At 38.8% G+C, this 16,243-nt stretch overlaps 1 protein-coding gene across 1 annotated transcript in view; it reads right to left on the bottom strand.

Annotated features, from left to right (window-relative positions):
- The window catches only part of LOC145996959 (uncharacterized), a 43,446-nt gene that overhangs the window by 14,828 nt on the left and 12,375 nt on the right, over positions 1-16,243 (bottom strand). Inside the window, exons 2-3 of the mRNA XM_083133551.1 lie at positions 11,004-11,308; positions 2,500-3,577 (exon numbers count right to left, since the gene is read on the bottom strand). Coding sequence (XP_082989677.1) covers positions 2,500-3,577; positions 11,004-11,308 — 1,383 coding nt within the window. The remainder of the gene's footprint in view (positions 1-2,499; positions 3,578-11,003; positions 11,309-16,243) is intronic.

Genomic DNA, 16,243 nt, shown 5'->3' with positions numbered 1-16,243 from the left:
CCCCGAAGAAGACATTAATGCTCTATGTAACTAGTGCGCTCTTCAATGTATTATTCCAACCTTTTCATTTTTAGTTTTATTACCAGTATTATTAAGGTTATTAACTATACAAAAAAAATATCAACAAGAAGGTACTGTACTCTATAAAATACTACTGCAACCTTTATGACTAAATGCAATCATTAAAATATGCATGCCATGTTTTAAAACTACCCTCTCTATTGTAATATGCTACATTTATGCCAAACATGGTATATAATCATCATCATCATCAGTATTCTATTATCGGTGGCATTTTTTTTTACAGAAATTAAATTATTTTATCCATATATTTAATGGAATATAATCCATGAAACTCAGCATATACTCTCTAAAAATTTTGAGGCTAGAGCACAAGTAATTGGGGAAAATGTCTGCTAAACTGTTTTTCCAAACAATATGACATATTTTTATTATGTTTTCCTTAAGTTATTGTGTCAAGAGGTTATATCCTAACTTGGGTTCATATAATGCAACTTTTCAGCATGTTCGAGAGTCCAAATGGTTTCTTAAGTAATATACAATAATGTTAAAATCAGCAAGTAGATAAAGTTGGATCATATTTCTACATACAATAGTAGGCAGTGTGTTAGCCATGAATAACTTATGTGCATGTGTGTATGACCATAAGATTTTTAGGACATATGATGTATTTTACAGATAAATTATGGTTTACTGAACTGTGATGGTATGATTCTTGTAAATTTGTATTGTACAGCATGTCCAGATATTATTCACCACATAAATGTTGTCCATTAAAATCTTTCTATGCAAGTGGAGTGGATGTTGTTAGTATTAACATGAAGAACATCTCGAAAAAAAATTCTTCCATGTACTTGGCAACACTTGGTATCATCATGCATTGCGGCAAAACAGTAAAAATGGCGATGGTGCAGGAAAAGGCAATGTGTGTTATGGTTGTGGGAAACAAAGTCTCCCGTAACTGTTCAGCGTTTATGAGGTGTTACATGAAGGAAATTCTCTACAGAAAGAAAGTTATGGAACTGATGGAATTGAAGTCCTGGATCAAAGTAGCTGTGTAGAGGTTTATTAATAATGAGAAGTATGTACACTAAAATTCTGTGAGTCAAGGAATGTAATTCCACGTCTCTTGTTTCAGAGAAAATTTTTAAAGTAAAGATAAAGGGCCGATAGTTTTTTACGTGGGCTTGGCAACACTGATGAAGTTGAGCATGCCCTAGTATTTTGTGCTTGCAACAGAGATAGAATCGTCAGAGTGGGGTTGCGTAAGTGCAAGTAGCAGTAAGGTGAAATAGCTGCCGTAATACAAAATCCCGCCAAATGTGAAGTGAGATCTGTCATATGATTCCTGAATGCCAAACGACAGAATGCAGTTGACATCCATCGGGAATTGTGTGCCATTTATGGACCGACAGTGATGAGTGAAGGGAAGGTCAGGCAATGGTGCAGAGAGTTTCAGGAAGGGCATTCAAATGTCCATGACAATGAGCGTAGCGGAAGGCCTAGTGTTCAGACGGATGATCTGGCGGAACGCGTTAACGAGAAAGTGCATTCCAATTGCTGGTTCACAATATCTGAACTCGCCAAAGAGTTTCCAGAAGTGTCTGCGAAAACAGTGCATTGAATTGTCACGCTCACAAAGAGCAAAGAAGGACAGTTGCAAGTGATTTTTTGGCCCCCTGGGGGGAGGATGGGGATGACCTATTTTCGCACATAGTGACGTGGGATGAAACGTGAATATCATACGCCACTGGGGAGTCGAAGCAGCAGTCAATGCATTGGTGGCACTCTGGTTCTCCTAAAGCGAAGAAATCCAAACAAACACCATCAGTTCATGGCAACCATATTTTGGGACCAAAAGGATGTGATTTTTGTGGAATTCTTGGAACCAGGACGAACAATTACAGCAGAAGTGTATTGCAAAACACTGAATAATCTGCAAACTTCCATCCAAAATCAGTGGAGAGGAATGCTACACTCTGGAATTTTTCTGATCCATGACAACGCCCGCCCACACACAGCTGCGCGTACTGTTGACACAATTCAAAGATTTCAATGGGAACTATTCAATCATCCCCCTTACAGCCTGAACTTGCCCCCAATCATTTCTTTCTTTTTCTTCACCTGAAAAAGTGGCTTGCATCGAAGCGTTTAACGACAGTGACGTGCTCAAGATATCAGTTCTTGACTGGCTGCAGTCTCACGTGGCAGATTTTTACGCAGAGGGTATACGGAATCTTGTGCCACGCTATCAGAAATGTCTGGAGGTTAATGGTGACTACGTCGAAAAATAGCCAAGGTATGTACTTGTTTATGAATCACAATAACTTTCTTCTCCTATCATTTTCTTGTTCTTTTAAAAAATATCGGCCCTTTTTTTTTTACTTTTATAATGTTTTAATGTGTGTATTATATTAGTGTTACTTTTGTGTTCAGCAATTGAAAATACAGTGTAACAGTAAGATATGAACACCATACCTGTAAGATACGAAGCAGTCGTAGAGGCATTCCTCGATTGGTTTCCCTTGTTTCCGAGACTCCTTCTTGATCCTCAACAAATGCATGATGTAGCTGATTTCAAATCTGTAGCTATACAAGGTTCCTCCAATCACAGAAGTTATTCCTATAACCGCCATCACAGGCAGCCCTATCACAAGCAGAAGGTTGGGTCCTTTGCAGTCATCTATCAATTCGGCATGTACGATTTTTGTGTCTGTTTTGTTCTGTGGTTGGATGCAATTTAGGTTCCTACCGTCCTCCATCTTACCGTTCATTCTGAGGTTCTTGGTCTCGTTGAGCCATCGTTGGAAGCCACGAAGTTCACAGTCGTCGCAGTTGAAAAGGTTTCCCGTCAAGTCAACTTCCTGAAGAGACTTTAACTGGAGACCCACGTCGTAAGAGAAGGAAGGAATTCTGTTCACAGAAAGGTTGAGGTACTCGAATCGTGGTTTGTAGCTCGAGTCGTACAGATATATTCCTTTGAGTTTCAGTTCTCCAAGATTATTGGAGGTTAAGTTGAGGTACTTCACCGTACCTCTACTAGAAGAGTGGACCAAGTCCTCTGCTTGATTCAGACGATTGAACGACAGGTCGAGCACTTCTAGCTTCGAGTTGATGATGATGTTGGGTCCAGTGAGGAAGTAGTTGTAAGAAATGTCAAGATACTGGAGATGAAGCAGGTTCTCAAATATACCAGAAGGAAGTTTGCTGATTTCATTAGTGGACAGATCCAGCACTCTCAGGTTCGGAAACCCATCAAATGAGCCGCCGTCAATGGTGAGTATGTCACATCCGGTAAGATTCAGGTACGTCAGGTCCGGTAGCTTGTGCAAGGTGCTCTTCTGAAAGTACTTGATGCTGGCTTGTCCAAGGTTCAGCTTGACCAGCTTCGTCATGTTCACCATGGCAGCCGTGATGTTCGCTATCGGGGGATTTGCGTTCCCGCTGAAGTCGAACTCGATGACGTTGCTTTGCTTCACTGCAAATTCTGGGATGGCCCTAAGTTCATTTCTTGCTAAGCTGAGGTATTGCACACCACACAGATTGGCGAGAAAGTCTGCAAATACATGAAAATGTGTTGTCATTTAGGGAGCTTTCAGACCAAATCGGCATGGAAAATTCACACCGAAGTGACAAGTGTCAGGAGCCCATCTAAAGCAAAACATTCAACATGCATCCACAAACAGACCAAGGCAACACGAGGAACGAGCGACACATGATGGTGCAGCTTGTTGCATCAATTCGGCTCAAGAGGTTGCATTGACTAAAGTTCACTTCCAAGCTACTTGTCTCTTCGGTGTGAAATCACCCTTACTCATGAACCAAATATTATAATTAAGGGCATGCAGGGGAGTTTCCATGGGGCTCTTCCCCCCCCCCATGGCAGTGTTGCCAACTTAGCTCTCTTGGTGTCAGATGTTGCTCTTTCGTGCACTCGTTTGGCTGTGAACTGGTGCACCTGCAACCGTGACCCACTATGATGCCATCTCTTGTTCCAGCCCACATAGACCAACTTTTGCCATGATTATACATTTTGCATGTGATGTTATATTGGTGGTGGCGAATATCCCGAGCTACTTTTTTTTATAGCGCCGTGTGGATGTGAAATTGACATAATATTGTTATCGGAAATTCTTTATTTTCGATTTCATATGGCCATTGGTGGATTATTGGTATGGGTGATGCCGCCGGATCTAGATGGTGAAAACTAAGAATAAATTGTCATCAATTTAGAGTTAACGGTAATAGAAGCACACCGCCCCTTTGACAACTAACATTACCCTAGGAAGCACTTTATCCAGCCTTCGTAAATCTAGCTCTTTGAAAATCAGTTTTAACTCCATTTAAGGAGAAATTTAGCTCTTTTATGCGCATCAAGTTTAGCAACGCTGCCAGGATGGCGGTAGGATGCAAGGAGATATGCACTGGGCTTATGGAAGTATTATTTGATTTGTTCCCTTGGGAATATCAAACTTCTGATGGAATAGAAAAATATATTAATGGAAAGAAGGCAGTTTGAAGATGTGTTTGACAAGATGAAAAGTCGAAACTTCCATTTGATTAGCCGTAACTTGATGTTGAAGTTGATTCCCCATAAGGATTACATGGGATGCCATTAATAATCAACATAAAAAAACGCTTCGACTTGCAACATGGAGAGAAATTCATACTCTTGGATACATCCAAGTTTTTTTTTAATAGCAGTGCCCATCCAGGCGATATTGAAATAAATGCACAATTGGTGTAACTCCTCCCCTTAATAATATGTTATTTGTGAATAATAACCCAGTACACATTACATTCTTACATTACTATTCAAAACAAATAATGAAAATAAAAGTTGCACCAGAAATTGTACCTTATTCTAAAATATGTAGAATGTTTTAAAATATGTATTTCAAATTACACAAAATTGGTCATTTTTCATCCCTGCAGTTATAAATTTGTAATATATTGATATACTTAAATTTCAATTTGGGGAAGTTGATCTCAACATGTTTCTATTTGTCAAGAAATATGAACAAACTAAAAAAAAGTGAGTGAATATGCTTAAGGAAATATTTGCCATCTACAATATTGCCCACAAGTTTCTCTGTAATTGTCATTTCATTTAAATCTTTCCCTTACTGAGATTACACTAAAAAAGTTAGAAACTCAGCTAGACAGAGGGAGCATGTTGACAAAACAATAATTGATAAATAAGGATGTTAAAATTACGCACCCGGAACTAGAGATCAGGCACTACCAATGCAGGGTTAAACCAATAATTGAGGTCTGTTGTATAAAGGAAAAAGAAAGAATGGTTGCTTTTTCTGTGAATCGAAGGGCTTGGGTGTACAACATAGTAAGTGACATTTTGGTCATTTCTGAGTTCATTTAGAAAAAAAGGTTATTAGAAGCTATACTGTAGATAAATTGTTTTCGTGTTGTGTTTACCAATTTCAAAAGGCTTCACTGAGTCCAATGCAAATTGAATGACGTGGCAATTTCATTCGAAAATTGAAGGATGTCATATTTTACTTTGTAACTCAAAAATTACCAAAATGTCACTTAGCATGTTTTATACCAGAGCCCTTCAATTGCGTCCATAGGTGCACCCAGGAATTCTCTATGGAGGGATTGAACCAAATGGAAAATATGAGTCTGCCAGTTAGGTGGATCCTTGTGGTACTGTATGGTTAACGATATTGCCTGGCATTAATGGGTCCAGATCTGATTCGAAGTGGTAGTAATTTCAATTTTGAAAAAAAAAGAAGAAGAAGTGATGTACAATATATTTTTTTAAAAAAATACTAAAATCTGTCATAACTAAGGCCCAGATTTTTATGTGGAAAATTCATAGACATATATGCAGAAAATTCATGGAAATATGTAATGAACACTGTATTGTGTGTAAAATGTGCAATGTACCTCAAAATATGATAAATAAGAGGCACAGCATTATCTGCAAAAAAAAAAATGTGTACTCCAAACAGAACATATGTAATACACCTCAAAATATGTTGCATGAAATGTCCTACACATCATACATAAGACATATCTTACATGTACGTCATAGCTGATATATGCCATCTTTACTTAGCTTTATGCAAAGGAATAAAATATGTGATTACATAAAAATCAGTGGTACACATTGACTTATATGTAACTGCAGTGCTGATTGGTGACGAAAAATGAAGCCACTTTTGCGATTAGTTCCTCCAGGGAAGTTTGGAAGAAAACGTGGTAATCCAATAAACTAATGTGTATTAACTCTCCCTTTTGCTTTCGTATAGGACAAAAAGGATCATAATTTAACCATATACGCATTCAGTGCTACAAATGTATACCTTATTAAGCGTTTCTTTGCTATTAATAGTTGGCATCTGTTGTTTCGAACCATTTATCCAGTCTTAAGTGGGTTGAACATGGTACGATTGGGGACCATCTCAACTTATTTTTATAAAACACAACAAATTAAGTATAAGTTCACAAAAAATCACAAAAATTATTGGGTGAGTTCCGACCCTACGGACCCATACAAATTGGCGCCACTGTACACACTCCACATAAATTGCAAAATGAATGATTTTTTTTATAGGTACGGTAGGTGCAGTAAACTTAATTGAATTCAACTGGAACACCATAAGTACAATAGCCCTATAGTTTACAAGTGGGTCGGAAATAATGATCCCCAGTTCAGATGTGTCATTCATAACCAGAGATTTGATGTTTCAAAGCAGGAAGGGGAGGGGGGGTGAAAATCCCACTTATCGCCTAGCTTCAAATCGCAACCTGCATTAAAGTGAATAGATACATGTTTGTTCGTTACTTTCAAATGACAAAATTCTAATTTTCCATTCCATTCCAAATGGACTCAAAAGATGTCTAGGGCTTTATATGTTTCGTAATTATCTTGTTTTTTTTTTTAAAAAAAAAAAACAAATTCTAAAAAATAAAATGTATTTATATAAAAAAAACAGGAAATCCGTATGTATACACACACACACATACACGTGGAGGACGAATTTTGTCCCTCGCAGATAAAAATGTTTCTGTGCCACTGTTTATGCACCATCCAAGTTCACAAGTTTAGCACCCACTCCCCCCCAGAAAAAAAAAATCTGTGTATGCCAGTGCATGTAGCAAGTAAGCAAAACGTGTATTGTTTAGTGTTGATTACAAGTTTGTTAATTTTGTATTTAAGAAATCATTATTTTTAAAATTGAAAATGTGTCAATTTTACATTATTTAGCTTTTCTTGTATGTACGCATTGCTTGCATTGTAGAATTATTTTCCTGTAGTTTACAGTTATTACAAGCATAAGAAAACAGTTTTTCATTGTGACGCTTCAGGAGAACACACGCTCCCTTCATCAGACATTTATTTTCAAACAGCAAGGAAAAAGACAATAAGATGGCATGAACACGATTTGGAAACAAAAGCACGTGCACCCTAACAGTGTTGCAAACTTATGAAAAAAAATCCACATAGCCTACAAGGTGTAAAAACATTCCATTTGTCAACAGATGCGGAATAAGCAGTGTATCACTGATGACCTGTTGAAAGTTATTGAATGTATGTAAAAAAGTAAAGTTAAAAATGCACAAATGCCTGGTGGCCGACTTTCAGACTCATCACCGAAGTTCCCTGGCTCGAATGCCGGCATGGGTGTTATTTGTGGGTGTCCCTTCATCAATTTCATCTGACGATCACTCATTCTCATCGTCGGGATTAGCCAAAAGTGGAAGGAAAGCAACGCTAAATTTTAAAAAATTAAATACAAAATTTACATCTTATCCCCCAGGAGTAAAACGGTTCCGTACCAAAGGATTAATTTTCTCTCATATTTTACTAAAAAAAACCTTGCTAGAAGAATGTGACACATTGAGATAAATTACGTTTTGAAACCGGGGTAATGGTAAAGGTAAAGTGCTCCCCTGTGCTTAGCACCACGCCATGAAGGCGTACAGGGGGTGTGGGGGTAACGCCCCACACTTTCTTGATCCGGTCGTGAGTAGGGGTGATGTGATCAGCACCACGCCCCTGACCACCTTTACCCCCCAGGGTTTCCCCCAGGTACCCATGTTATTCGACGCTGGGTGGGCGCCGGGGCCGCTTCCATCGTTAGAAAAGTTCCCGGATTTGAACCGGGGTTTCTTCATTAAATTTATTTGATGTTTGAAAGTGTTATGATTTATTATTAATTAGATAAAAATAATGGAAATAACTCATTTGGTTTGATTGATTTGCTTTATTTTACTTCCCCTCTTGTGCCACTTATGGCTCATTTGCGAAGATGGGGATGAATGATGATGATATGATGAAATCGATGAATGGACATTCACAAACATCCATGCCGAGGCCATGATTGGAACCCGGGACCCCTGGCGTCGTAGCGCGATGTGCTAACCACTCCGTCACGGGGGCGGCTAACTAATTTGGAATTTAAATATCACCTATCCCTCGTCGTCTCGTAACTAATGACAAATGTGCGTGTCATAACGTGGTCGATTTACACCTCAATGTCACACATTCCAGTATCCTCCAGAGTGTATTTCAACATCTTTAAAGTTACTTCATCCAAAAACACACTTGTATGTCCTTTTCATCCCGTTCAAAAATGCTGGATTATGCAGCAAAGACACCAAGGGAAACTAAAACGGCAACTTAGAGAAGCATAAAAGTGGGGAAAGAAGACTGTAGAATACAGAAATATTTTCAGGCAGTCATATTTTATTGTACGCTACATATAAAATAAAATGCATATTTGGGGGGTGAATTTTTAAATATTGTCACATTTTTCTTCTCTCTTGTTGTGAGGTGTTCATTTTAAATCAACCTCCCTCACCCTACGGCCTGCCCTCCTTCACCCGCAAAAGTATTCCGGAGTGTGAGGATGTCACCATCCGGATGGTGAACACCTCTGGATTATAGATCGATTCCTGCGTCCCACACCCTCCCCCATCCGCGGAGGATCGTCACTGACAATGTGAAATCACACTATCATATGCCGACATTCGACATACCACTTCCGTTTCTGTACTTGACTTATTTTTTTCTAGTGAGAAGTATTGAGGTTGGCATCAGCCTAATAACGGATTTCTTCCGCATCATGTAGTCCGTTCTATGAAAGTACGCTAATGGAAGAAAAACGTGTAAATTACGTTGGTTTATACATTTTAAAATATATTTTCATTAAAGGTTTCTGTTTATAATAATAATACGTGATTATTGTATAAATTACAATCGATCACGTGAACAGCAAGAAAATAGCGCCAGTTTCGAACATGGCGACTTCCATGCGTGCAGGAAGGTCTCCCGTGTTTTCAGAGTCGTCTTTCGGAAATACAGCCGTTTGAAAAGTGGCAAGAAGCAGGTTGCTCTTAACGTTTATGTGACGTTGTGTCGGTGCTATCCTGAGCAAGCAGTGAAGTTGGTGTCCAAGTGTAATTGTGTGTCTGCGTCTTTGTGTTTTCGGTGTGGTGAAAGAAAGGAAAACGACCGGTCAAGTTGTGAGTCCCGCGAAAAAAACACGTTGTTGCTCATATAAACAAGTACCCGATTTTGAGATAAGTGCAATACAACGCGAGGTGCTTTCGTATTCTTTCAATCAAAGAGCCGTCCTGTCCACTGTGGGGAAGATGTTGATAGTGATGATTGATGACGATCTCCCCAATTTTAGCAGTCGACGTTAAATCGCCTCTTGTGCCACGTTGAGTTACTTTTTGGGAAGCAAATTTGACAGACCGTACTCTGACAGGATGATGTCTAGCGCCGAAAATGCCTCAAGTTCAAAAAGGAACTGCTCAATCAAGGTAAGAAAATACATTACTTGCATGAGACTTGCGTAAATAATGTGCTTATTATCGTCTTCTTGTTTTCTAGTGCACGAGAAACCGAGAGAAAGATAAACAATCTCTTTTTATTCCCAGGCTTATCTTTGTTTAGCTTCTGCTAAAACTGGCAGTATATTTGTTGCACAAAGGAGAAAACAATACTCTACATGTCAACAATGTTGGGCAATAATTTGGTGGAAGAGGAAGCAATAAAACCAAAAGGCTTGAATTTACTGAAACGAATCTCTCTCTCTCTCTCTCTCTCTCTTGTATAACTTTGGCGCTGTCATACTGAGAGAGGAGGGGGGGAAGGGGGATATGTTAACCCAGTGTCAGATAAATGGAACTTTTGGCGTAGAAAAATGTTCATTCTTGAACAAGAACACGTATTTAATCACTTGTAGAAAATTTATTATACTTCAATGTGTAGATTATCAGTTAAATTAAGAATACGTTTTTCCATGTTACGTAAAATTAAAGGTTGCGAGTGAGCAGCATATGATGGCCGCACCATTCACGAACAGCTGGCGCGGAGTGATACGTTACTCGAAGTGAGACGGTTGTTTACAGAGGGTCGGAAGGTTCGTGATTCTTACTTTAAACCCAAGAACAGGTTTGTCAGCTCACATCATCGAAGAGAAGCATTTGATTAAAAAGTGAAGGGTTTTAAAAAGATTGACGGGAAACATAGAGTTGAATGTCTGGGAAGCTTCTTTCATTGCAGAAGAACACTGGAAAAAATTAAATAATGAAAATGGTAACATAGATCCAGTATGGAGTTTTCTTTTTCACAAATGGAGTAAGCCACCATCTTTAAAATTTAATGTAACAGAAAACATCAAGAGACTTTGTGAAAACAATGATGAATTTGAATTACCTGATAATATTTTTTTTTAGTGTTCCCCTGTGCTTAGCACCACGCCATGAATTCATAATTTTAAAAAATGGCTTCTCTATTGTAATAAGCCTCTTTTCTGCCACTTAGTGGATATAACATCATCAGCATTCTACCATCAGACATTTTTGTAGAAGTTAATTAATTTCATCCACATACTTATGCAATGAATCCAAAATTAATGGAAATGTGGTCTCCACTTAATGTGGCACGAAACTTAGGATATACACTGTGAAAGTTTTGGAGCCCCAACCTTACCCCACCATACCTGGTTCAAATTCCTTGATCTTTGTTCCGGATATCTCCAAATGGGTGAGGCACGTGATGTTCTTCGGGAGGGTGGCTGCATCCAGCGTCTTCCACTCCACGTTCCTCATCTGGAAGGAGGTGATGTTATCCCCAGAGATGCTCTCCAAGATCCTGCGTCCCTGGCGAGTGTGGTCAGGGAACTGCTCCTTCGGGAAGGAATAGTTGAGGGAGGTGAAGGAGAGGCTCATGCCTTCCAGGTTCAGCAGGCTGTCCTCCACATTGGACGACTTCTGCAACAGGTATCTGCACTCTGAATCGTCATTCCTGGAAAACAGAGATGGAGGTATCAGAATTTAGTTCGGCTGGGCTCGAGGCAGTGTTGCTATAAGAAAGACAATTTCACTCGGATCAGGGAAATTCAGCAGAATGTTAGGGAAAAGAGAAAGCAATGAAGAAACGAGAAGAGAGAGAGAAAGGGAAACGGAAAAGAGAATGCAATGTAGAAACGAGAAGAGAGAGATAAAGGGAAACTAAAAGAGACAGAATGGGAAATGTAGAAGTCAGAAGAGACAAGATAAAGAAACATGAAGAAACGAGAAAAGAGAATGAAAAATGAAAAGACGAAAATAGACCACAGTAAGCAAGAGTGGTTGGTCCATCGTTGGGCAACGGTAATTTTGGCCAAGGTTCCAACGTTGACCCAATGCGTGGTCTTTACGTTGGGGGGGGCCAACGTACTTAAAAGTAAAGTATAGATAGATTTGTGTTCTTATGCATTACATATAATTTACTGTGAGGCCAAATGTGAACAATTGTACAAATATTTGTGAAAATAAAGAAAAATAAAAAAATGGAAATGAAACGAGAAGAGAGAGAAAGGGAAATGAAGAAGATAGAAGAGACAAGAGAAATGGAATTGAAGAAACGAGAAGAGGGAGAGAATGGGAAGTGAAGATACGAAAAGATAGAGAATGGGAAATGAAGAAGAGAGAAGAGACAAGAGAAATGGAAATGAAGAAACGAAAAGAGAGAGAATGGGAAATGAAGAGACAAGATAAATGGAAATGATTAGAAACGTGAAGAGAGAGAGAAAGGGAAATGAAGAAACGTAAAGAGAGAGAAAGGGAAAAGAAAAAGAAAAAAGAAGAGACAAGATAAATGGAAATGAAGAAACGTGAAGAGAGAGAGAAAGGGAAATGAAGAAACGAAAAGAGAGAGAAATGAAAATGGAGAAGTAAGAATAGACAAGAAAATGGGGATGAAGAAACGTGAAGATAGAGGGAAAGGGAAATGAAGAATTAAAGGAGACAATGGGAAATGAAGAAGAAAGAAGGGGCAGTAGAAAGGGAAATGATGAAAGGAGAAGAGACAATGAAAGAGAAATTCAGAAAAGGAAAGAGGGCCGCGGTGGCTCAGTTGAGTCGAAGGTCAGCCTTCGAAGGAGAAACATCGCGTGTGAGCTCCTGTGTGTTGAGTGGACTGGTGATCGGCAACGCTAGCGTGACGCAAGAAATCGAATAGATTGTGAAGCACCATGGAACTTAAGCGAGTAATTACTTTGAAATTGTGTTTTCACACTGTATCTCGTGTACCAGCATCTATGAACATTCATCGGTACATTAGTGAAAAGCTGTTATTGACCCCGGATCAAGTGCTAAGTATTGAGATAGATTACTTTCGGAAAAGTGTGTATGTTAAACTGATTTCGCGAGTTCTGGGTGAACAGTTAATAGCTAAATGCGGTGCCACTCTGAAATATAGTGACGAAGAGGGTTCTCATGATGTGAAAATTGCTGGGCGGATAAAAACACTGTGCTGGTTCGATTACATGTAGTGCCTATGGAACTTTCGGACGACGCGATTCGGGCTGTGTTGACATCCTATGGTGAAATCAAATCTCTCAATGATGAAGTTTATTCAGGTGAACATATATACCCTGTTCGTACTGGGAGGAAGATAGTTGAAATGTCACTCAAGAAACCAATACCGTCTTATGTGACAATTCTAGGTCTTCGTTATTGGACAACTTATCCGGGTCAACAGCCTACTTGTCGACTGTGTGGGGAAGTGTCACATACAGCTATAATGTGCCCGAAAAGACGTTCATATACCCGTTCAGTAGTTGGGGGAGCTCGCCCGCCCGCAACGATTTTTGACAGTGTTTCCCATTCAACAGTGACTTATGCACAAAGTGTGCTTCGCTCTCCGATCCAGCTGCCCCTTGCGGAGGACACAATGGAATTTCTACCGACTGAATTACAATCTTCAGTTCACACCACGATAGAAGTGCCAAAAGTGCCAGTGATACATAAGGATGAACCAGTGTGTGTACAAACAAATTCGCCACAAGAGGAAAAGATCGCCGAAATCCGGCAGGATGAGAAATTCACGACGAGTAGTTCTTCGTGGATAAAGGAAGTTGAAGATAGTGAAATGGGTTCAAGTCTGATGTCTGATAATACCGAGACAAACGCGGAGAAGGTGCCCTCCTCATTGCAGCTGAACGGAAGTGATAGTTCTTGTATGGTGTTTGATCCGACTGGTGTTATGAAATTATCCAGTACAGAGCAATTACAAAACCCATTGCCTGAAAACATCCCCGATTGCTCCAATTCAAACATAAGTAAGAAACAGGTGGGCAAACAAAAAAGGAAGAAAGGCCAGGCAAAGAATGAGGTGACTTCACTTTCGGAAAAAAAGCCTGAAGATCGACCTTCTCCGTATCCATCACCGGCACGTATCACCAGATCCCAGAGTAATCCAAATACTAATGTTTTCGCAACTGAAAGTGAGAAAAATTAGATTTTTTCAATATGATAAATTTGTACTGGTTAGTTTTTCGCGTTAGTATATGGTGTGTTTTTGTGTGGTGCAATAGGTTGTTCCAGGATGATGTGCGACATGCGGTATTCTTGGTAAGTGATAATATTAATTTTGTTGTAAAATGCAGAACCAAGGTAAGCAACATGGCCTGGGTGATTTTATCTTGCAATCATCTATTGATATTGCATTGGTTCAAGAAGTGTCGGTTCTCCAATTTGACTTACCATATTCCCTTCGTGTATATAATAATGCTACTTACAAGACACAAGGAATAGCCATAATAGTAAAGGACAATTTAAGAATCTTGGTGTGTAAGGTAGACCTAATAACAGTAAAACAATGTATATATTTAACAGTATTGTAAAATCAAGTGTTTACATATCCATAGTGATGCTTACCACCATTAGACTTGCTAGTATAAACATAAACAAACTACAAAACAAAGTGCATTGGGGTACTTTCTAATTCAGTCCGCTATAGATATTGCTCTCATTCAAGAAGTAGCAATAACTAATTATGAGTTACCCTCTAGTTATATTGTTTATAATAATCCCACATATTCAGCGCAAGGGACAGCTGTATTAGTTCGAGATAATATACCTGTATTAAATGTAGAATACCATCCGAGTGGTAGAATTACAACTGTACAAGTGGAAAACCTGTGGATATGTAATTTGTATGCGCCTTCTGGTAGTAATCAAAGGCAGCAACGCAATGAATTTTTCGCAACTGAAGTAGCGACGGAACTTCAAGGTAATAAGCAACATATTATTTGTGGAGGCGATTTTAATTGTGTGTTGTTGCCAAAAGACCAGCGTCCTGGATTTAATACATCCAATGCGCTGCAACAGTTGGTAACTGGGTTTCAATGGAAAGATGCATGGGACACTTTGCACCCAACTAGTGCAGGCTTCACATATGCAAAGGATGGGGGAGCGTCACGGTTAGATAGATTTTATGTTTCACCATCAATTATCCCTAATATCACTAATGTTAATATGGTGCCAACTTGCTTCTCAGATCATAGTGCAATTATAATGGCGGTAAATATGCAACTGCCAAATATACAATATGGGTATGGATATTGGAAAATGAATATATCGTTATTTGATGATTCACTTTTTGCTGACAAATTCCAAGAGAAATGGAAATATTGGGAACGATTAAGAGCGAAACAAATAAATATAATTAAGTGGTGGGATGAATATCTAAAGCCAGCTATCAAACGGTTTTGTAGACAATATAGTAGGGAACGGAACCAGGATTGGAATAATAAATACAATTTTTATTATAAAGTGTTGAGAGAGCTAACTGATGAAGGGGTAAGAGGGGGAAAAGTGCAACAGAACATTAAACAAGTACAGGCAATATTGTTGCAATTACACGCGCAAAAAAGAAGTGGGTGCAAAATTCGTAGTAAACTTTTACCTTTTGACTCTCTTGAAATGGCAAATATTAGTCATGTTCTACAAGAACGTAATCGTGGAAAACGCCAAACGATTCATAAGATAATAGACGAAGATAATTCGGAGTATAGTAATGTGACTGACATAAAGGAAATCTTTTACCGCGCATATCACTCTAGATCTCAAGGAACAAGTTATGATCCAGCTCAGGAACAAATATTTTTACAACAAGTTCCGGAAATTTTTTCTGTTAATGACAACTTGCGGATGGAAAAGTCCTTTACAGCTGCTGAGGTGTACGAAGCGATTCTAGGAATGAAGAATAACTCATCGCCAGGAATAGATGGTATTCCCATAGAATTTTATAAAGGATTTTGGTCACTTGTAGGTAATATTGTGACAGACTGGATAAATGAAGTATATAATCAACACTGCTTGGGTAGGATGAGCAATACAGGTGTAATCGTCCTGGTTCCCAAAGTTCCTAACCCTACGATAGTAAAACACTATAGACCTATATCTTTGTTGTGCACGGATTATAAAATTTTTGCACGATGTTTACTTCGTCGTCTTTTGCCTTATATGGAAAGAATGATCGGTGTCCATCAATACTGTTATGGTAATAATAGATCGATATTTACTGTTTTACAGACAATTCGTGATGTCATAACTAGTTATAGACATACGACCGTACAAGGTCACCATGGTATAGTGGCATTGGATTTTCAAAATGCTTTTGATACTGTACAGCACGAATTTTTATATGCTGTATTTTTAAGGATGGGTTGTAGTCCAAAATTTGTAAATGCGATTAAGAGTTTATATGCTGATGCCAAATCGTGTGTAAAAATCAATGGGTTCTTAACTAAGACATTTCCTATACAAAGGGGGTGTCCGACAAGGTGATCCCATGTCTATGATAAGTTTTTGTGTAGCGTTAATGCCATTTTTAAAGGTACTTGAAATGCAATTTCAGGGGTTAAATATTCACTCAACAACGATAAAATTATTAGGTTATGCTGATGATGTC

The sequence above is a fragment of the Lepisma saccharinum genome, chromosome 13, assembly GCF_977018435.1.
Source record: "Lepisma saccharinum chromosome 13, izLepSacc3.1, whole genome shotgun sequence".
Lineage (NCBI taxonomy): Eukaryota > Metazoa > Arthropoda > Insecta > Zygentoma > Lepismatidae > Lepisma > Lepisma saccharinum.
Note: the sequence above shows the minus strand (reverse complement) of the source record. Positions and strands in the feature narration are given on the sequence as shown.